Source organism: Sesamum indicum, linkage group LG11, assembly GCF_026168435.1.
Source record: "Sesamum indicum cultivar Baizhima isolate 11 linkage group LG11, ASM2616843v1, whole genome shotgun sequence".
NCBI lineage: Eukaryota > Viridiplantae > Streptophyta > Magnoliopsida > Lamiales > Pedaliaceae > Sesamum > Sesamum indicum.
This window is the reverse complement of record NC_142667.1, coordinates 13,950,603-13,971,330: the sequence shown is the minus strand read 5'-3', so window position 1 is coordinate 13,971,330 and position 20,728 is coordinate 13,950,603. Positions and strand designations below refer to the sequence as shown.

The following is a 20,728-nucleotide window of genomic DNA, read 5'->3' as shown; positions in this document are numbered from 1 at the left end:
ATATGGTTAATTAAAAAGAAAAATTGCAGCTTTAATCGAGTTACTTAAGCCATGTACTTGAGTATAAATTACTATATATTGAAGAAAATAAATGACAAATTGAAACCTTTTTGATGCTGCAGAAAGAAGGAAAGTGGAATGTTAGAATCTTGAAGAAAGTGCTCAACCTTTTAGGGTTTCCAATTGTTTAGAATTTGAAGCTTTAGTGGGTAGATGAGGATTTGGGGTATCAATCACATGGAGTGGGAAGTATTATTTAAGCATGAACCCAATACTTTTATAAATGTGACCTTGAAAAGCATAGTGGAACCCTTCAATAAACTAATGTGGGCAGATCTCATCACATTGCTCAACTACAAATAATTATACATATACCATGTTGACTTCAAAATTATCCTACTCACCATAAATAGACGAAACCACATTTATACACACTTTGTTTGAACAATAGATCGGAGTAAGAAAAATCGTTATTTGATTGGTGAAAATATCAAGAAAAAGCTTGTAAAACTGTAATTTGTGGTTAAGTGTAAAACTCTATACATATCATACGATACGACAAATAAAAGACTATTATTGAATTTTTTCCTGCTGACTATTTTTTATCTGACAAAATTAAAATAAAAGGCAAGCACATATAAAGAAAAGAACGACGCCGTTACAGACACTTAATAATGAAAATTGTCATGTGGTTGGGCAGGCAGGCAGGGTGATGGAGTTGATTGAAATGATGTATGCAGCACGAGACAGCACATGAAAGTTTTATTCATAGACCACGTGAAATGTGACAAACTCAGAACACATTCGCTGTGTTTTAGGCATTGGTTCTTTCCAGTTTATGCTAATCATTGTCTCTATGTTGCGTTGTAACAATTGCGTTAGATAAGTTCGGCATATAATTTTTTTTCTTTTTGGTCTTATTCCCCCAAAAAAAAATTAAGAGAAAGCAAACGGTTATCAATGACACTTTCATATTGTGTTTTCACTTTACATATACATAGCTATAATGTGAAATCTGTTTTAAATATAAATGAAAAACTTGTTGTATGTGCGTGTGTGTGTTCATATCTAATGAAATTTAGAACCCAGACCGAATAATCAAACATACAAATCTAATCCACAGCGCTGCTGAAAACCATTTCCTCTTGAGTTTATCAAGTTCCTATAGTTGCACTCTGAAGTCTATACCACACAAACAAGATTACACTTAGCGCAACAGTTCGGTCAGACGAAAACACTGCCAAAAACCAAACAGATCATCATATTCCTGTACCTGTGGTCACCAAAAACGGATTCAAGAATTTTCGCATTATGGAGACAATGTAAACATACATGATACAACTAAGGAACAACTGCCTAATCTTGCTTGAACTGGTGACTCAAGCCTGTGCTTTTCATAGCCCATAACATCCATTTGATACCAACTAACAAAAATGTCCCAATAAAGATCACCTTGAATGCTTTCTCCAAGAGTTTGAAACCATTCCAGAATTGCAATTTACAGAATGGTGATTAACATAGCAATGAGAAATCAGGATCGCATATCTTCAAAAGACAAAGTTTCAATCATTTCGCTCCTTTTAGTCATCAAGCAATACCACATGGAAGTAACCCGCTGCAAAGTGCTCCAATCCCTCACTTCTTTTTCTGTGGCTTCCTTTTTTGTTTGTTTGCATGTTTTTCATTTACATTTCATGACATCCATCACAGGGTTTGCGTGGACTATATTTTTTCAATTCTTTTTTTTCTTTTTTTTTTTTTTTGGGGGGGGGGGGGGGGGCAACTGCGCTCCAAAATTGACCTGCATCATAAAATGAATTGATGAGCCCGAAAAGATAGGCCTAACGGAACAAAATGTGGTAAGCCTGAAAAAAGACTTGAATATCCAATTGCAGAGAAAAATATTCCTTACTGTTCATGCATAGTGACACAAATATTTTCTCAATTTTGAGTGCCATGAACTTGGCAGAGGGGCATCAGGCAAGGAAATCAATCAGTAGAATGGAACAAAAGATGCCAACTCCCACAAGCATAAATATCCACTAAGCTTGAACACCGCCTAACTATTACATAAGCTCTTTCAGATTACCGATGCATTAAAATAGCCACAATTATCTCCACCATGCTTCCTCTCTATACAAAGATGCATGCATATTTGTGTTTTCAAGGTTTAAGTATTCCTAACATACATATAGCAATGCAAATGAGGGAGAAAATACCAGAACAGAAAACTCTCTCTCCGTGTGGTCTCATGCTGCTTCACGTATTTTAGGATTTGGGGGGGAACCAATAATACTGGCAGGTCCTTTTGCGAGATGACCTTTGGCATTCCCACCAGATGGACCGCCTGGGTTCTTAGTTACCATATCAGTGGCCACAATTGACTTCTTTATCTATGAGAGAAGAAACAAGTTAAAAATCTAGTTCGAACAGAACTACAAATTGTAGAACCTGAAATTAACCTGAAACTAAAGACAGCATCCTGATATCCAGGTTCTACTATTTCCCATTAACCGCTGATGATGATTTCAAGCAAAAGAAGCAAATGAAGAAGCAGAACTTACAGCAGCAAGCCGCTCTCTGTGAATATCACTTACAATCTGGAACCATAAGAAACATGTGAGAAAAAAAGATGAGAAAGTTGTGTGGGAGAGAGAAGCACACAAGAAGCTTTGGTGACTAGATAAAGAATCAAGACCAATGTGCTGGTCATCCTCTTACTGAAAAATGATCAAAGGATCTTACCGGTTTCTTGTACGTCTTAATCTCATCCCCACCAAAGCCAGGAAGAGTCATATTCCAGTTTCTTTCTAATTCAAAATACAAGTAGCAATTTAAGGTATATATTCTTTTTATAACTAGAAAAAGAAACTCAGAGAAACTAACCAAGATGTAGGAGTATGTCCTTTGCTTCTAAAGTGGTAGATTTCCGATGCTTAGCCAACGAACAGCCAAATGTTGTAATCTGGTGAAGTTGAAGTTAAAGTTCTAATGAGCTACCATCAACGAGCACGAGAAAAAGGATTAAGGATTTACAGCAGAAATGAGTTGATAGTAAATCTACATAACAAATGTACACAGAATTAAGCAACAGAAAAGCCATATGTAAAATTGTTCAACTTTTGTTTACCAATTTTGTAATATTGTATTCCAGAGATACTTTGCAAGCCTTTTTAAGTGCTAGAGCAACCCCAGGAAGCGAAAGAATCGTTTTTGTCATGACAAAAAAGAGGAAAAACTATCGTCCCCGGCCAATGTCCACTTATTGATTATATTATAAGGAATACAGAAAGATACTCCCCGTTTCATCTTGCAACCAATCACAAGTTAAATGTTTTTGCTAACCAGATTTGCATGAGAAATCAACAGTGGATGATCATCACTGGATGAATTACTTGGTCTCAAAAATTCACAGAAGTATACAGGTAACTCTATGGTTGATATATCAGAAGTTTCAGTACATGTTGGGTGCAACAAGAATAAATGTTATGATAGCAAAGATCAGTATGCAGTAAACATATTTGTGGGACACCACTTCTAGAAATCTGCAATTTCCAACTTACTGATTCCACAAAATCCTCAGCAATTTCCACAAGAATGTCTTCAACCTCAGGATCCAATTTCTCAGATGGGTCAATCTGGGAAAACAAAGAAAAGTCAAACACATTGATAATAAATATCAAACATATAACTCTTAGATCACAGACAGGTGCAGATTGAAGGACTCAGTAATGCAGTATGCACCAAAACCAGGCACTTGGAAAATCAATTACGAAAGTCAACTATGCAACCATACAAGTGCAGGCAAAGAATACATATAAAACCATCTTGGAGGGGGCAAAAAGAAGAGATGTCAGGTGGAAGGGCAACATAGACCTCTTCCATTAAGGCATTAACATTAGAAGCCTAGCCACATGCGGCTTGACTCTTAATTGGTAAGAGGCAAAACACATGAAATATCAAATCATTGAATCCACAGATGTTGACAAAATAGGAAATAAGACAGGCATATTCACCTGGTTTACAAGTTCCTGAATGCTTCGCTTGCTTACAATTCTGTTTGAAGATTCTTCAGTATCCGTGATTGCAGTTTTACTGAGGGCTCCAGGGTGTGATGCACTAGATTGTGTCATGCCAAGAGGCGGTTTTTGATTCCCCAACCCCGATCCCCTTGTGATCTGTTGTTGATGAGATAACGACTGTTGAATCCTAGAAGGTGGATATTGTTGGCCATGATGCTCCAGGGGCTGGCCTGAGGCTGAGGATTGTGGTGGCTGTTGGCTCGAACCAATTGGCTGTTGCTGTGGAGTGGTAGACATGTTTTGGTGATGTTGCTGAGGAATATGGGGTCTTTGCTGAAATGATTGAGTACTCGTCTGCGGTCTAAGTGACGGGGTTGGCAAAGGAGGTTTCCCTTGGGTTCCAGAAGACAACCATGGTTGATTCTGGGGCTGTGGACTTTGAGAACTGCTAGGTGATGGTGATCCCGGGGATCCCAATGATGAAACTCTAAGCATACCATGTCCTTGAAAATTCTGATTAGAATAGGAGCAACAAACACATACAAGTCAAATATACTGCTAATCAGAAATCAGCAAATAAGCCACTTCTTAAACCAATCTGAACCTTGGGGGTGAGAGCCGGTTTAACTTTCAAACACAACAACATTGATAAAACATAGCCAAACAACATAGTGACATACAAAACCGAGACAGCAAATTCACCAACACTCAGTAACCAAGAAATTCTTCAAATTAAACAAAGACAAAGGATCATGCATCCACAATAGTAAAAGAAAAGGCCAAAGCAAAATCAGCAAAAGACATGTTACCCCAAAAAACATGATAGTAGCATTTAAAAGCAGAGATTTCCAGATAAGAAAATTTTCAGTGCAGAGCTGTCCGACACCTTAGAAGGAAGGTTTCTCTATGTTGTACAGATGCATGGGAAAGATAATATAACACACAGGAAAAACTAATCTCGAGAAAAGTAGGAAATGGAACATAAGGACACAAGCAAACAACATAGTAATGATTTGAGTTTGACAAGTCATAGGAAACTTCATGACTGATCACAAATAACAAAAATATGGAACATGTGAACATAATAAAGCAAGACAAGCATACATTACATGCTTTGAACTTAACCTTGCACCATCATTATCTTGGTAGAGACTAGAAATGAATGTAAAAATAATAAAAGCAATACAAACATAAACTACATGCTTTAAACTTAACCCTGCACCGTTGTTATCTTGGTAGAGACAAGAAATGAATGTGAAACTCACGCACTAGTAATTCTAAAGTCACTGGGACATCATGACACTCTAAAAGGCAGTGAAGTTCATAAACAAAAAGGAACTACTTGATTCTGTTTGTGGTTCATTTTACACTGCCAAACTAATACATGCATACCACTCTAACAAAATGTCCTCATTGCAATTGAATCATATCAGCTGCTTAATCATTCCAGCTTTCGCTATGCACTACAGAGCACCAAACTTAATTTAACTTGAAAATTGCCCTGTCAACTGTCAGTTATGTTTAGAATTTCAGGTCAAGTTTTTACATATAGCACCTTGAGTAACTTCATGAGATGCTCAAATTTAGTAACTTCAAAAATCTTCATAAAACAAGTCTATAGAAACAGAAGGGGGTCCCAAGTTTTCTGAACTACAGAAAGAATTTCAAAACTTCTCCTCATCAAAGATACTTCAGTTTCAATATTCTCAAGTATTTAAGGGCACAAATAAATTTATCAAATCAAATCAAATCTTAATCATCAATGACATGACATGACATGAGCTGTCTAATAGGCTTTTCCTTCTACCACTTTATTTCTACTTCCAGAATCTGATAAGTTAGCAACCTGTGCAGCAGGAGACTGACTACTTGGGGTAGTCTGCGGTCTGAGAGATGACTGGGAAGGCCTCAACTGATGAGAAGGAACCCCTGATGGCCGCATTGAAGTCGTCGTACCCAGCGAACCCGTCATCCCCATTCCTGGCATTGGCTGCCTTATCTATGATATATAAACAAGGACTGAGACAAACACCCAACTCCACAAGCGTGTAAACAACATTGCAGAGAAATAAAAATTTACTCAACTACCAGAGCCCATCAAAAGATTTTGCACCACCGAGATTCAGAAATCTACTTAAAACCATAAAAAAGAACTCCGAGCATGGCTGTTTTTAAGAGAATTACAAATTCCACCCGCACCCCCACCCCCCAACCGATAATTTAACCTAGACATATCAAGAACACACTTCCCTGTTCCCCTGACCTAGAATCTCATTTCCCACCCCGAAACACAAATATGTATAATGAGTAATGAGAAAGTGACACGGATGAAAAGTAGGAATTACCTGGGATGGTTGGCCGTAAGATGGGGGAGTGAGTGAAGAAAACGATGCAGGCGGAGGGGGAGGAGTGGAGGGGTTATGGGCAGGGACTCCAATGGCCATTCCGCCGCGAGGGGGCGGCGGAGCGGATATCGAAGACGAAGTTGAAGCCGAAGAAGAAGGAAGTGGAGGCGAGGGAAGAGAGAAGTGGGAGTAGGGCGGTTGCTGCCATGGTCGGGTATTGAATGACGGCCTTGTTTGGGAAGTGGTAGATTGTTGGGATTGAGGCGTAGTAGGAGGTTTAGAGGTTGGGGTTGGGGTGGGGTTTGTTGGCGGTGGCAGCGAAGAAGAAACAGGTGGTACTGCGGCGGAGGTTGTCGGGGGCGGTGGCGGAGTCTGGTCGGTGGATGATTGTGCAGCGGAGGGGGTTTGTTCCATCAGATCAGCCTGAGTACGGCAGGGGGGGGGGGGTTGAATTGCTGCCCTCGGCGTCGTATAAATAGTAGTAGTTGTTTTTGAGAGGAAAACGTTATTCTTTATTAAATTAAATTAATATCCAAATTAAGCATTATTAATCTTTAATGATATTACTATTAGAAAAAAGAGAAATTATTAAATAAAAAAGTTAGTAAAGAGAGAAAATGCTATTGCCAAAGTAAAACTATTGGAATTGTCTGTAAATATATATATATATATGTATTTTTTTTCATTTCATCACATTCTTGTTTATAAAATTCTTTTCTAAGTACATCTACATATATATATATATATAACTTGTTTTCTTACTTAAAAAACATCGTACTTATCAATTACTATTATCGTATTTATTTTATTTTATATTTGAAATATGCATTGGTCACATATAATTTTGATGGTTTATGATCAGACGATGTAAGATGTGAACCATGCATTGAACAGCACATTGGACGCTAAGTCTGCATCCCACATATTACAAACTTGCTTCGACAATAAGATCCACCAAATTGACATGGGAAGGCTTAGGCTTGCCCCTGCATTCACAGACTGGGAGGTTCTCGGCCGAGCGGGTTTGCCACAGTTGCAATTGAACGAGGCACTTGAAAATTTCTCAAACATTTGTTGGTAGTTTGATGACTAGGATAATTTTGGGCAACTAATTTTCTAAGTAAATTCAAAGTTTGAGGACCAAATAGTGGTCGGGAGTAAATAAATAAGACAAATTATACTTCAATTGATGAATTGGTGGGTCTTCCATTGGATTTTTGGTGAAATTTTAGGGCACGAGAGAAAGAGGGAATTTGGAAAATAGAAATTATGGAATAAGAATGCATGTATTAATCGTTTTATCCACATCTCTGATCTCACCATCCTCATTCACACGTAAATCACAGGCGCTTTTTTCCGGCCAGCATTGTAAATTGCCGGCCAACTTTAGCGTTAAACGTGTCAATTGTCACATTTAAATATTTATAAAAGACTAAATGTGTTTTACGTAACTGAATATAGAACTATATTTATTCACTAAATAAAATATGTCGAAATTATTGAACTTAAAGAATTAAATGAGAAGGAAAAAAAAGACTTAAAGTGAAATTGCTTGTAGTTACAGGACTAAAAGATTTTTGTCCTTTGGGAATAGGGTGAATAGCAATTTATCCTCCTGTGTTATTGAAAATGAACAAATTATCCCCTTATAAAGAATAAATAGCATTTTACCCTCTTGTATTTTAAAAAAATGAAGCAATTTACCTCCTAAGGGGTAAATAAATTTGCTCCATTTTTTTAAGCACGTGAGGGTAAATTTCTATTTTATATTTTATAAGGGGACTGTTTGCACTTTCCATAACACAAGTAGATAAATTGCAATTTACCCTTTGGTAACGACTACAATCTTGCCCTGTCTTTGCATTGGGTTGTTCATAGGAGCAGAGTGCCATTTCTAATATCTGCATTCTCTTCAATAAGAGGAGAACACTCTGGACTTGTGTTTCCATCCTCAACAACTTGTGTGATGTCAGGGTCCCTTTCCCTGCACAGGTAACACTTAACTAAACTTCAAATGTCACAAAATTAATAAATGAACAAGAAGTTGTTGCTTGCAAGACATACGTTTTCGAGTAGATGAAAATCCCGACCGCCACAAGCGCATAAGCCGAATAGTATAACCAGTTAACCTGTGATTGACAGCCGTTGTGTCGCCTGTGAATAGGTGATTACACCAGGAGAAGCAGGCGAACGAGTGAAAATTAGGAAAAAATACATACCTGCTGCTTGTAGATAAACAGTTTTATTAGAACTGCCCACATATCAGACGTCAGAAGGGATAGATTGAAAAGTGTGGCTCCGCTCATCTGTATCAGCATACATGTGCAATAGTATGGTTTAAAAACATAGCTGATGGTTGATTTACTGCAAAATTCAGCAGCGGATGAAGCTGACCTTTAGAACAAAAGGGCCGAGCGTATAGAAAATGAAGCTCGCTGTCGTGTTTCCAACATAGGCTAATACCTGTGGACGAGGGAGCGATGTCAGACAAAATATGGTTTGATTGGTTTCAGGACAAGATAGCTGCTAGATGTTGCATAGAATCAGACAACTTTTACCATGATATGGAGGTTGTTTTAAGAAGAGAAAACGTAGGAGAAATGAGTATTTCTGTCTACTTACTAGTTGAGGAGACCAACTGATCGATCTGAGGCTCTTCCTCTCCAATGTGGCCCTGTAAGAAAGTGAAGGAAATACAGAAATTACAGTCTCGAATCCATTTCTCTGGTTTGCTTAAAGACAAGGATACATCCCTGATGCAGTGACAAGCATGCCGAACACGCTGACCATTGTCACTACTTCAACGCGGTCTTTCTTCTTAACACAAAATTCCTGTAAGAAAGATACAAATATACGTCTAATAGTCTAATAATTATGTATTCATGACTTGACAAAACATTAAAGGGACAAGACAGTTTCACCAACCACCCCAATGTTGCTCATTGCCAAAAAAACTGTTGCTGCGATGACAAGAATATCGCCATAAAGAGGTTTAGGTCCACCTGAGAGGCAAATTCGATCATGTTATGACATTTATCTGTACTGAAATAGTTTCTTGATCATGTATTTGCTAGAACTCAGGGTGTCAACTACATTGGACGAGTCATTTGTCGGTTGGGCAGAAAATGTTACCTCCAACACCGGGATTAGAATCAGACAGAATCACTAGACCAAGGCCTACTAGACAAACTCCCGCCCCAAAGAACTGCCAAAGGGAATATCGCGTCCCCAAGACAAGCCGTGTCAGAATTATCGCCCACGCAATCGTCCAGCAATCGAGTATCGTCACGCTGGTGATTGATGTGTACTCGTAAGCTTTAGTCACTGCAATAGATCCATCCGAAATGAATTTCTTCATAATCTTGGGAGTTTGTATATGTTTTTACTACAACAGTGGATTTGAAATAGAAAAATCCAATTCAACACAGGAGAAGTGCAAGTCAACCAGCATTACCAAGATAATTGCCTAGGACATCAACAAGGCCTAGAAAAACATACCAATACCACGGAACCTGCAGTTTTGGACACTAAACGGAGTCAATACCATGGTTGTCCGAAATCAAAACGTGAGATATCAATGTATCTAGTTAATGTAAAAACCAGCAATTTGTGTCGGCGGTAGAGCATTATGCTTCCGTAGACGAGAGCCAGAACCATGTATGTGAAGAATGAGAGAGTTAGCGGTGTATGCACACCTACACAACACCCCACAATTAAACAGAGATCAGAGCACAATGTTATTGTAAGAAAGTGCACAAGTCATGAAGATCTATACCTTGATTGGTGATCAAAGAAATAGCAAAGCTGGAGGTGGCCAAACTAAGAGAAACAGCCTGACCTAAAAACAAGAGGAATGATGTCCGGGCCATGCCCTGACGGTTGATCCACAAGCAGCTGCTGCTGCTCATGGCTTCTGAGATATGTGGAAGAATGAGCAATAACTGGTTGTTATTTTAGTATTTCTTACTAGTTTCGAGGAACCATTTTTCAAGATTTGATCGGAAAACGAGGTGCACCTAACTGATGAAATGGCGCGTGTCTGATCAAATGAGGCGCACTTAACTGATTAAATGGTGTGTGTCTCAAAATGTCAACTACATATATACAACTTTTTGTTTGCTTTAAAGTGAGCTTTGTTTTATTCTACTTTTACTCCATTCTACACTCTCATCATTTCAAAATTTACATCTAATATTTTTTAAATTTATTTTTATTTAATAAATAAATCATCTAATGAGTCAAAATTTATCGAATTTTATAAATATTAAACAAAAGATGGATAAAAAATCATATTTACCTCCAATCATAATAAATCTTTTTATGATGAAATTACTCTTGTACATCTTTACACGTATTATAATGGTAGATTAGTCACAAAAGGTTTGTTTGACCTGCAATAAGTCAATTGAGGTACATATCGACTTTCATTCAATTTTTTTTTAGTATCAAGTGAATTTTAATTAACAAAAAACCTATTTATTATACGAAAGTAAATCTCAAATATACAAAATAAAATTTTCCAAATGACGTGAAATTCACATATAATTACATAAAAAAAAAGACAATGTAATTATCCCCGATATCTATCTAACACTCCGATGGTGTTTGGAATAGGTTCCGACCCGCCCCGCACTCAATGATTTTATGCTATTCGCCGAGGTTTCTTGTTCCAGTTTGTAATGAATTTAGACAAGGAAATTACACCTAATCATAGTGATTACATTACGCTCAAAATATTTCAGTGCGGTAGCTACTGTACTTTTATGCGATTTTAAACTTGTTTGAATACTGAATACACGACTTATTTACAAATCAGATCCATTTTTGTTTTATAATAATAAAAATTCATGTGAGTCATAAATGTGATGATGGGATATGATTTTTTTTTAGCTACGGGATCAAAGACTTTCTAGAAAACTTCCTTCACGTGCCACATTTTTAATGATCAAATCTATTTATTGGGTGTAAATTAATCGAAGGTAAATATTATGACTTTAGTCTCTAAATTTCATTTTTAATGTTTCTATTTTTAAATTTTAGTTTTTATTTTTAATTAGTCTGTCTAATAATTTTTCAGTGAAAATATCGCGTGAAAATAGTCATGTAATCAAAACATGATTTAGTTTATAGGGGTAATGGCTTAATTGTATTTACTACTCGATATATTAAGGGGGTGGCAAAACAATTACATTTATTTCTTCTCTGCCACATAAGCAATTAAATGAAAAAGAAATGTCAAATTCCATAAAAATAAAATTTGAATTTATATTATATACTAATTGTTGTGGCATGACGTCTCTAAATGTGTACAAATAATTTTACACACTTTTAAATGTATCATAAATTTAAGAAATATATACATAAAATATAGATACTTAAAACTATACAAAAAATTAAATTATAATATTGTAGATAATTTTAAATCATAAAATTAAAATCATTATTTTATATAATACAAATTTAACTGAAAAACTTACACCTTAAAAATAATAAGTATTTATTAGAAATTTAAATATATTATAACATCTAAATATATATATTGCAATTTAATAATGAATTTAATTTTCCAAAATAGTATTCAATATGTAATGAGATTTTGTGCATTTGTTTTTTGTTTTAATTTTTAAGTTGTATTGTTATTTACTAAACATATAAATGAGTGCTTTGAAAAGTTTTTATTCAATTCTTTTGGTATATCAAACATATAAATGATATACTAAAATCATTCCTTTCCTTAATTCATTATATTCTCACCAAAATTCATTCATATACACCAATTGCCTCATAATAAATGGTGCAAGTATCATTGGCTAAATAATTAAGGGTATGCTCAGTTCATTAAAATTGATCGAATTATCCCGAAATCAAGATGTACAGTGGGTTGAACTGGACTAGTCCATTCTATGACTGAATTTTTAATCAATAACAAAATGGGCTGGGTTGCCCTAAGCCTGCTTGGGATCAGGCCGGTCCCAAGTATTGGAACTTCGAACCAACTAGCCCAATGGTGCAGAACCACCTGGTCCTGAATCGGGCTTGGGCTAGGCCAATTGGGTTATTTTTTTTATAAAAATAATACGTGACATATAAATTTCATTTTATTTTGTAAACTCACTATTTTAGTAGCTTTTTTATACTTTTGAAATTCTAAAAATTATTATTTTTATTGCTTTACTTCTAAATTTTCAGTACTTTAATTCATTAATACTTTTTATTTATTTTTTCAGAGTTTATTTTAAATTCTTTTTTATTTATTATCATCTAAATTTATTATTGTAAGCTTGTTTGTCAAATTATTATTGAAGTTCATTATAATCTTAACTATTATTTTTTCTAGTTATGATATTTTGTGTATATAATTTATTATTTATGTTATTTCATAATACAACCATGAATTTAAATAATTGTTCAAAAGAAAACCTCTATTTCATAAAAAGATAAAATTAAAATAAACATATGCAGACTTGATCGAGCCTCAAGGGGGCTGGTTCATGGGTTGGGTTTGAGTTTATAAATGAACCCATTTTAAGGCCCATTTAAAGGCTCAAGTCTATTCCAAAATCGATCATGAACAATAGTAGATGGATTGTGGGCTAGACTTTTTTGAATTGATTTTTGTGCCGATTCTGAATCGACCAGAACCACTATCCACCTGAATCTAAAAATTGAGTGCAAATCATATATAGTTCAATACTCTGCACGAAGTTTTTGAAAAATTTGTCTTTCCATTAGGTTTCGATTTTGACCCTTGATAAACACAATAAAATAGGATATCAATATATATATGTTATTATCGAAACTTTTGTTCGATTTACTGACTGCATAACTTTACCTTTCTTTTATATATATATAGATACATATTACTCATAAAAATAATTAATTTTTTTTTTAGTAAATGTAAGTTTTATTAATAAAACAAGATCGTACAGTACAACAATGTCTCAACTGGTGGTTTCTCCCTTAACAGGCCAAGAAATACGCCATAATCTATATAATAAAAAATCAAAAAAATAATAATAATTAATTACGAAATTCACAACACACGATCACAAGATTCACAACACACGAATATACAATAAAATTCATGACGTGCAAATAGACTTCTACCAACAAAATCCAAATTACAATTCCCAAATTGACATCCCAAGAGTCAATCAATTGACAATTTAATCACCTCAATATTGCACGGATTAGCCCAAACATTTAATAGTAAACCAAGTTGAGTGGAAAAAAAGAAAAGAAAGAAATAAAAGGCATAGTGATAAGGGCATTGACCCTTTCCTCCTTGCAGGAGCGATTGGTGAGTGGCTTTCGTGCGTATATCATCATACCTATGATTGTGTTGAGCAAAACAGATGGACGGTCCAACAATAATGTAATAAATCCCTACATTAAATTAACACACTATTTATTTATTCTCGTCATCCATAATTGACGACCATTAAATAAGAAAAGAGGAAAAGTCTACAGAGAAGCAAACACGCACAAGAATCACGCTACCTACTTCTACCCACCTTACTCCTTATCAACATTTTACATTTCATATTCACCTTTTATCTTAATCTTATATTTATACGTGCTTATATTTCTAAATTATATTATTTTACTTAAAAAAATATATTAATTATTTATTAATACGACATCAATATACGATACAAAAATATAATAAAAAATCAATGCCAATCTAATTTTAAACCTCCCAGAGTGACACATTTGCTCCACATCACCCCACCATACCCACTCCCTCGTCGCCACGCGTCCCTCACCCATTCAATTTTGTCTAAAAAATCACGTCATGGAATCTTAATATTATATGTGATACCGTAATTTATATATAAATATAATATTAAAAGAAATAGTTTGGTTATGTTATGTGGTGTATGGAAAGATGGTAAGTAGAACATAATATTATTTTATAAAAGAAAATTCAATGTGAAAATAATATAAAAAAATAGTTACAGTTTTATGATTTCTTGAAAAATGGAAAAAAGAATAGTATTGTAATATAAAAAGAAGGGTTTGTTGACAATAAACATGGGGGACCATACAATCCCAACTCAATAGCCTTGTTGTTTGTGTTGTGTTGAATCTATTATTCTGATTTACAGCTTCTTTGGCTTTCAGGAAAAGAAAAAACAGAAAAGGCAAAGGGGAAGTTGAGTTAAATTGATCCTCCTTTTTGGGCATTTCCAGGCTGTCCCTCTTCTTCCACTCTCTCTATCTCTTCTATGATTGACTCACTCTTTTCTATTTCCTTATTGAATTCCCTTTTGGCTTTTTTCTCCCCTTTCTTGGATCCTTCCACTTCCCCCACTTTTCTTTTTATTATTCCTTCTCCAATCCCTTCCTCTTCATCATATAGATTCCTCCCCCTCCCCCTTGTGCATAAAAATCATCATACGCAGCCATCACTTTCCCCCCTTGATTTCTCCTGGTTTTGGTGTTCTTGATATGGCTGAAGAGCACGGGTTTCAGGCTCCCGAAGGCCACCGCTTGTGCGTCAATAACTGCGGCTTTTTCGGCAGCCCTGCCACGCAAAATATGTGTTCTAAATGTTACAGGGACCTTTCCATCAAGAAATCTGCTGATTTTTCCACTCCCTCGACTGCGCCGCCGCCGTCCACCGCGGCGCAGCTGAGTCTTTCCTCGCCGGACAAGGCTGAGTCCTCCGTCGCGACGGTGGCGGCTCAGTCTCCCCCGATGCCGGTACAGCAGCAGGCACAGCCGCAGCCGCAGCCGCCGACGAACCGGTGCTCCACGTGCAGGAAGAAGGTGGGGCTGACGGGGTTCAGGTGCAGGTGCGGGATCACCTTCTGTGGGAGCCACCGGTACCCGGAGAAGCACGGATGCACGTTTGATTTCAAGGCCATGGGAAGGGAGGCCATCGCTAAGGCTAATCCGGTGGTCAAAGCCGACAAGCTGGACAAGATTTGATCCTGAGCCGTCGGATTTCTTCATTGTAGGGATGAGTGGTCGAGATGGGTCGGCCACGGTGGTTATAAGAAAAGAAATGATGATCCTGTGAATTTGATGTGTATAATTTTTACGTTTTATTAATTAAAAATTTAATATAATTTTCTTCATTTAGTAGTCTATTACCATAATCAATATCATCTCACAGCTTCCTGATATTCCTAATTTGTATTACCCAAAAATAATAAGTTTGGACTATATTGCATTTGAATTGAAGAAATTAATATCAAATTCTTTCAATTAGTTTCAATATTTCTTAATTTAAAAACTTTCAAAGTCGATTTTAATTTTAATGTATATTTTATTAAATATTGAGAAATTTTGGTGTTGGTTGTTGGTAAGAAATTTGGTCTAAAATGGGGGGAAATTAGATTTTTATGACTAAAAAAGCATACATTATTAGTTGAGTTTAATAGTGATATTATTAATGAAAAAGAAAAAGGTAAGAATTTTGTAATAATTGAGATAATAATAAAAATTGGGTAAAAAAAGGTTGTTGCTTAAGAGACGAGCAACACCCACTAAATAATAGTGGGTTTTGGGTATGGGTTATGGGTTATGGGTATGGGTATGGGTATGGGTTTGGGATGTGGTCCATTGATTCGTGGTACAAAGCTGCTTATTTGTGAGTTGGGCAGAAAAGTTGCGTGATGATTCAAGCAAGCCTTTTTGTTTCTCTCTCTGTCTCTGTATACATAGGTGTGTCAGTGTTTCACATTGGTAACAGGGGACCATCACTCGAGTTGTGGTTCCTTTGTCTGTAATGTCGTTGTTGGGCGCATATGGGAAAACTATAATCTCTTTCGGTATAAGACGGCAATTGCAGATACCCCCATTTCACTACCAACATTTTTTACACATATTTACTCTACTCTATTAATGTGGAACGGATAATTAAACATCCATTCATTCAGATTTTGTGTAATTATATGAATTTTTTTTATAATTTAAATTTTTTTATTTAATATTATTTTTTTCGACAAATAAATTTATCCATTAATTAAAATTCATTTAATTCTGTTGATATCAATAAAAAAAAAATTGAATTAAAATACATATTTAGCCTTGATTAACTTGGTACATGTAAAATAATTTTTTTTTTACAAAACTGTGCTTATGCAGGTAAATATAATTTTTCATTCAACTTTTTTATCGATGTTTATAAATTTTTGTGGGTTTTACTAATAGATGGATCTATTTATAGAAATAAACGTTATGAATATTAAATGTAATTTTTTCATCCATAAAAAATTACGTGTAATTACACTAAATCTAAAAAAAAATAATATAAGTATCACTTAATATAATATTGTGCCAACCTGGTTTATATTTATATATTTAACTTGTATAAATACAAAGATAGGGCATAAATATGGTCAAATTTAACCTGATTCTGAATTTTCTTAAAAATATTTACGTGGGTATACAAAAAAAAAAAAAAAAAAAACAGAGAGTAAATGACAAGCAATAATTCCACATTTGTGTGGCAGAATAAAAATCGAAAGGAGGGAAATAAAATAATTACATAAAATTTTTCATTCACATACACAACACATATTTTTGTTTTTCCCTAGTGATACAATTTTTTGCTACAATCTCATCAGTACACTCTAAAATATGTATACAAATCAAGCACAGGTGATCTCAAAGAGCATTCAAATTTCTAGGTGTTGATCTCAGTGCAACATTTACTATAATTCGTCATTTGGAGAAGTGGATGAAATATTAATTTGGTTGCAGGGTGTGGAGGAGCTCAAGCTTTCCAACCATACCTCGTCCGACATATGTGCGTCCGTCTCATTGTTACGATGCCACGACCAATGCGCATGGGTGCTGTTCACTATCCTCAGTCGCCCATGTCCGAAGCTTGCTTCTCGGTACACTGAGATCCAAGGACTAGGGTTCTCGAACCTTAACAAGTTCAGTAACAACAACATGTAATTAACTGATTTTTACTTCAAAATATATATGTGAGAACGCAAGAAGGAAGGTAGAGGTACTTACAACATAGCAAGTCCTTCTCTATTTCCCCCATCGCCAATGGTCACATGCACAGGACCACATTCATCCGCCTTGTTATCATAAACCCTTGTCTGCACCAATCAAAACCAAAAATTCAATTAATTATATATCTTAATAATAGTCTAAAATCGACCTTAGAAAAAAGATTAAAATTATATAAAAAGAAAGTGAACTTCACATACGAATCTCTCATATGCGTGAACATGTCCCGCAAAGACCACATCGACCCGTGCCTCGTACAATATTTTCTCCATGGCTTTCCTCATGCTCTCTCCCTCTCCTTTATGAGCAAGATTAGAATTGTACCACGGAGCATGTATCGTTACCAATATCCAAGGTGTCCTTCTCCTATCAACTCTTGCCAAATCACCTCGGAGCCACTTGTATTGATTCGAGTTGGAATCAAAGTCAGTGTAAGATCCGAGCATGATTATATGGGCACCAGCCACGTCGAATGAATAGTATAAATTGGATGTGGACCCACTCTCTTGGTGTGGCATTAGCCATCTGGCGTTGTAGGCTCTGAAACCATGGGGGTAAATGATTGGGAAGGTTTCAATTTCATGGTTTCCTTCGGTGACCATCCAAGGCCGGGTGCTCGCGTATGGCTCGACCAAGCGCCCGAATGAGTCCCATAGTGGCTGGTTAGTATCGGCATAAGATAGATCACCGGGGAGAAGCAGTAGATCGTAGTCCCTAGCGCCGACGTGCGATAAGGTTGATGCTGTCCATTCAGTTTGCCCTAGATCACCTATATATTCAAGTGCAAAAGAATATTAATATGAATTTGATTTATTACCGCATCAAAACAAAATTGATTATTAGACTTATTAAATATTACTGATACAAAATATATGATAATTACATGTTAGAAATCAAATAATTTTAACGTTCTTGATTGTTAGTTAATGAATTATCCGGGTTAGATAATCAATTACAATACCAAAAGATTGTATCCATTAATAAAATCAAATTCCAAGCGTTTCAGATGAAATTTTAGAGACTTCAACACAAAAATTGAGAAAAATAATTAAAAAAAAAAAAAAGGGAGGTGCAGAAAGGCTTTGCTTGCAAGTTTTTCCTCTCCAATAATGGTCTCATTTTCACTGAACTAATGGAACTAACTCGAAAAAGACTTAAAAACAGGCACGCAACCGATGACTAAGAAGCAAAATGTGAAAGAAATAGGCGGCCACCACCACTTACCAGTGACGGCAAATTCGATCGGAAAAGCCGACGGCGGCGTGCGGAAGCTGAACTCCGGCCCATAACCACCGCATCTGTAGTAATACATTGTGCTCGGCTCCAATGGTCCAATTCTGACATGGTGGATTTCACCTGAACTGTAGAAGAAGTATTTATACGAAGTACTCTCTCCGGTGGCCGACGCCTCGTATTTCCCCGGCGTCTTTCCGTATTCAACTACGGATTTAACCTTCTTGTCTGAAGTAATCCATGAAACCCTCATATTATCTTTCCCCGCCACTGAAATATGCACCTGAAAATTTGCAAAGGACTATAAGTTTTACAATTCGTACGTATGTATACTTTCACAGAGCAATCAAGAAAGTATGCGTATGTATATACACATCAAATGCGGACCTGTTGAGGCTCTGACTCCGACCTGTTATGCGGCCGGAAAATGAGTGGCCGTGGATGTGGACGGGTATATTCCGGCGAAACCCCCATTGTCGCGACGAACAAGAGGAAGAAGAGAAGGAAATGTGGGAGTAATGTTTTCATTTTGGAAAAAATAAGAATGGTAATCGTGAATTAAAGCTTCAATGTCCGAATAAGAGGATGTATGTACAATATTTCTCGCACACAACTGTTGGATTGTATTATATTGGAAAAAAGGAGGGAGTAAGAATTGATATATAGAAAGGGAATAATTAAATTAATTTAAATGCAATAGCGTGAAGGAACTGAGTTGGGACAAATTTTGGATATGCTTACATCAATGTCAATGAACTCACCATATAAAACGGATCATTACTTTACTATATATGATAAAAATTATAGAAATTAATTAACAAAGTCGATCGTCAGCGTCTATCTTTTCATGAAATTATTACAAAATCTCACTTTAAAAGGTTGAAATGAAACGACCAATGACGCCTACTTTAATTAGTTGGCAAAGTTGATGAGATTTGGTAATTAATATGTCCTAAATTTGAATTTCATCAATTTAAATTGTCTATTTTAAAGTAGTTTGTTGGCTTCCAGTAATAATATTATATATATATATATATATAGATAATTAATTTATATCGATTGTTTATTCAAAATTTAAAATGTATTTATAACCATTTAACTTAAAAATAGATTAGAATAGAAGGTCTTGTGCAGTTTCAGATCGAGAAAGTTACACATCATATTACGTGGAAATTGGATTGCTGTTTAATTTAATGATAAATTATAGCTACCTCCTTGATATTTGACATAATTATGAATACCCCTCGTTGTTTGAAAAATTACAAATATCTCCCTCAAATTGAAAATAATCATGTAGTTGTGCAGTTTTAGATCGAGAAAATTACACATCATATTACATAGAAATTGGATTGCTGTTTAATTTAATGATAAATTATAGCTACCTCTTTGATATATTTGACATAATTATGAATACTCCTCATTATTAAAAAATTACAAATATCTCCCTCAAATTGAAAATAATCATGTAGTTCTTAAACGGCGAGTTAAAATTTACTATTTTACCCTTGTTGGACTTTTTCTTTTTCTTTTTTTAAAAAAAGTTGACGTTGGATAAAACAAATAATGCATAGAGAATATCAGTTCATAAAAATATTATATAAAATTTAAAAACATACAAAATTATAATTTATAATTCAAAAGAATATTTTGGACAGTTCACCTAAAAAAATTAGATAAAAGCCTAACAGAGTGGGATCCCTGTTATACGAACATCAAAATCAGAGAGAGCAAGGGAAAAATTTATAATTTTTCAAATAATAAGATTATTTGTATTTATGCTAAATATAAGAAGGCGTGACTGTGTATAGGCTTTGGTTTGTTTGGTCACAAATTTTGCAAATAAATGTTTCCAACTATATACAGGCTTGGGTTTATTTATTGAAAAATAGATTTATTTTAATTTGAGATAACTGTAATTCCTAACTCCTGTTTTATTGAGTTAACAATATTATTTTATATGTGTTTATATTGTTTTACGTTCATGTAATTATTTGTATAACCATAGTACAAATCTGATCTTCACTTACACTCACTGTTTTTTTTTTTTTTTGACCACTAAATATTTATATAAATATATTTCTTTTAGAGGTATATAAATGCATTAATTATATAGATTTTGTAATTTTAGGGTCGGTGACAAACCATTATATA

At 35.2% G+C, this 20,728-nt stretch overlaps 4 protein-coding genes across 7 annotated transcripts; 1 reads left to right on the top strand and 3 right to left on the bottom strand.

Moving 5' to 3' along the window:
• Window positions 1–1,279: 1,279 nt before the first annotated feature.
• TAF12 (TBP-associated factor 12) lies at window positions 1,280–6,819 on the bottom strand. 4 transcript variants are annotated; one of them, XM_011096072.3, is made up of 9 exons: window positions 6,368–6,819; window positions 5,869–6,021; window positions 4,017–4,535; window positions 3,564–3,638; window positions 2,887–2,965; window positions 2,746–2,810; window positions 2,565–2,600; window positions 2,220–2,393; window positions 1,280–1,801 (listed from the first exon to the last, which is right to left on the bottom strand). In XM_011096072.3, the coding sequence occupies exons 1-8, from the start codon at window positions 6,779–6,781 to the stop codon at window positions 2,250–2,252; spliced, it is 1,485 nt and encodes a 494-aa protein (XP_011094374.2). In that variant the 5' UTR covers window positions 6,782–6,819; the 3' UTR covers window positions 1,280–1,801; window positions 2,220–2,249. The 4 variants fall into 4 exon arrangements, 2 of the variants coding, with proteins under 2 accessions (XP_011094374.2, XP_088731683.1); XR_002288020.2 differs by lacking the exon at window positions 1,280–1,801 and having other exon boundaries at window positions 2,255–2,393; window positions 2,463–2,600; XR_016062833.1 differs by lacking the exon at window positions 1,280–1,801 and having other exon boundaries at window positions 2,290–2,393; window positions 2,746–2,806.
• Window positions 6,820–7,808: 989 nt separating this feature from the next.
• Window positions 7,809–10,437, bottom strand: LOC105174086 (uncharacterized). The gene is made up of 11 exons (XM_011096070.3): window positions 10,143–10,437; window positions 9,968–10,062; window positions 9,822–9,879; window positions 9,500–9,691; window positions 9,293–9,369; window positions 9,117–9,199; window positions 8,990–9,041; window positions 8,762–8,830; window positions 8,587–8,673; window positions 8,432–8,496; window positions 7,809–8,351 (listed from the first exon to the last, which is right to left on the bottom strand). Exons 1-11 carry the CDS (start codon window positions 10,273–10,275, stop codon window positions 8,240–8,242), a joined length of 1,023 nt encoding a protein of 340 aa, XP_011094372.1. The 5' UTR covers window positions 10,276–10,437; the 3' UTR covers window positions 7,809–8,239.
• Window positions 10,438–14,549: 4,112 nt separating this feature from the next.
• Window positions 14,550–15,450, top strand: LOC105174085 (A20/AN1-like zinc finger family protein). Its single transcript, XM_011096068.3, has one exon. The coding sequence runs from the start codon at window positions 14,819–14,821 to the stop codon at window positions 15,299–15,301; it is 483 nt and encodes a 160-aa protein (XP_011094370.1). The 5' UTR covers window positions 14,550–14,818; the 3' UTR covers window positions 15,302–15,450.
• A 1,348-nt stretch (window positions 15,451–16,798) lies between these two features.
• Window positions 16,799–19,218, bottom strand: LOC105174084 (purple acid phosphatase 22). Its single transcript, XM_011096066.3, has 5 exons — window positions 18,965–19,218; window positions 18,569–18,860; window positions 17,545–18,113; window positions 17,345–17,433; window positions 16,799–17,251 (listed from the first exon to the last, which is right to left on the bottom strand). Exons 1-5 carry the CDS (start codon window positions 19,103–19,105, stop codon window positions 17,032–17,034), a joined length of 1,311 nt encoding a protein of 436 aa, XP_011094368.1. The 5' UTR covers window positions 19,106–19,218; the 3' UTR covers window positions 16,799–17,031.
• Window positions 19,219–20,728: the final 1,510 nt, after the last annotated feature.